Raw genomic sequence first — 1,235 nt, forward strand, 5'->3', positions numbered from 1 at the left:
AAACATGCGGGGTGTCCCAGCCCGGGCAGGGCATACCAGGCTCAGATCCTGAGATCAGGGGGCAGCAGGTGAAAGCAGGGAGGGGAGGCCCTTCGACGCCCTTAAACACCCACATGCCCTGCCCACTCTGTCCCAGTGAGCGGGGCATCCACTCCAATGAGCCCCCATCCTGCCCAGACCCTGCCCGCCTGGGGAGGGGGCTGCCGCCTACCTGTGGGCAGCTGAGCAGGCGGCCGCGGACTGGATTCAGACTCGCCCTCCGTCTCTGATAAGCTGGGCTGACCCTTCTTCTTCCTCCCTTTGGTGAAGACGCTGATCATGGTGGCCAGGCCTTTCGACTTTTTCTTCTTCTTGCCGGCCTCTTCTTCGTCCCTGTCTGTGGCCACCTCGGCCTCCAGGGATGGCACTAGGTCCTCGGAGGAGGCCTCCGACATGGAGGCCTCAGACTCTGCCTCTGAGGTAGAGGGCAACTTCTGGGCGCTTCTGGGGAAGTCAGGGGCCCCGGACACAGGCTGCTGGCCTGGGAGTCCTTGGAAGAAGGTCAGCATCTTCAGCATCACCCCGACTCTGGCCTGCAGGTTGACAAGCGGAGGGAATGAGAGGGTCAGTGGTCGTGGGGGACTGGCCCCTGGCTCCCCAGCCCAAGCATGCAGCCAGGTTGGTCTGTTTTCACCTGTGTGACCGCCAGGGCTCTGGCTGTCTCCTGGCCCAGATGGATACCAGCAACTTAACTTTCCCCCTGGAGACCACTTCCGCAGAACTCGCAGGCCCTCCCAGAGTCTCCAGACAGAAGGAGACTTCATTTTGGCAAATCCTTCCTTGTCAGCCCATCCTCTGGGCAGGGAGGGGGACCACAGGCTCGCTGGGGACCCTGGGGGAGTGGGCAGAGCTCGGCTTCTGGCCCAATGCACAAAGCGAGAACCGAGGTCCAGAACAGTCAGAGGGCACAAGAGGCTGGGATGAGGCAGGAATCCGGCCCCAGCCCCATCCTCCGTTCTGCTCTGTTCTCTTGACTCGCGTGCCTTGGGGTCCCAGGGCAACGCAGTGAGCAGAAACAGGACTGCCCCCGCTGGGACCACGAGGCAGGCAGGGCCAGACCCCTATTATGACCTTGGGGGGCTCAGTCTACAGAAACCACAGTGCCCCCTCAAGCCCTTTCCCAGGTCGGAGGGACAAGCGGCCCAAGGAGGCACAGGCCTGTCTGAGGTCACACAGCAGCTCACACAGGAAACTCG

The 1,235-nt window shown here is 62.6% G+C and overlaps 1 protein-coding gene across 1 annotated transcript in view; it reads right to left on the bottom strand.

The window, feature by feature from the left end:
* The window catches only part of LOC104983891 (tumor necrosis factor alpha-induced protein 2-like), a 10,662-nt gene extending 10,090 nt beyond the window's left edge, over positions 1-572 (bottom strand). The window contains exon 1 of the mRNA XM_010833415.1: positions 103-572. Coding sequence (XP_010831717.1) covers positions 103-557 — 455 coding nt within the window. The 5' untranslated portion in view covers positions 558-572. The remainder of the gene's footprint in view (positions 1-102) is intronic.
* Between the last annotated feature and the right edge of the window lie 663 nt (positions 573-1,235).

The sequence above is a fragment of the Bison bison genome, unplaced genomic scaffold, assembly GCF_000754665.1.
Source record: "Bison bison bison isolate TAMUID 2011002044 unplaced genomic scaffold, Bison_UMD1.0 scf7180017863609, whole genome shotgun sequence".
NCBI classification, from domain to species: Eukaryota; Metazoa; Chordata; class Mammalia; order Artiodactyla; family Bovidae; genus Bison; species Bison bison.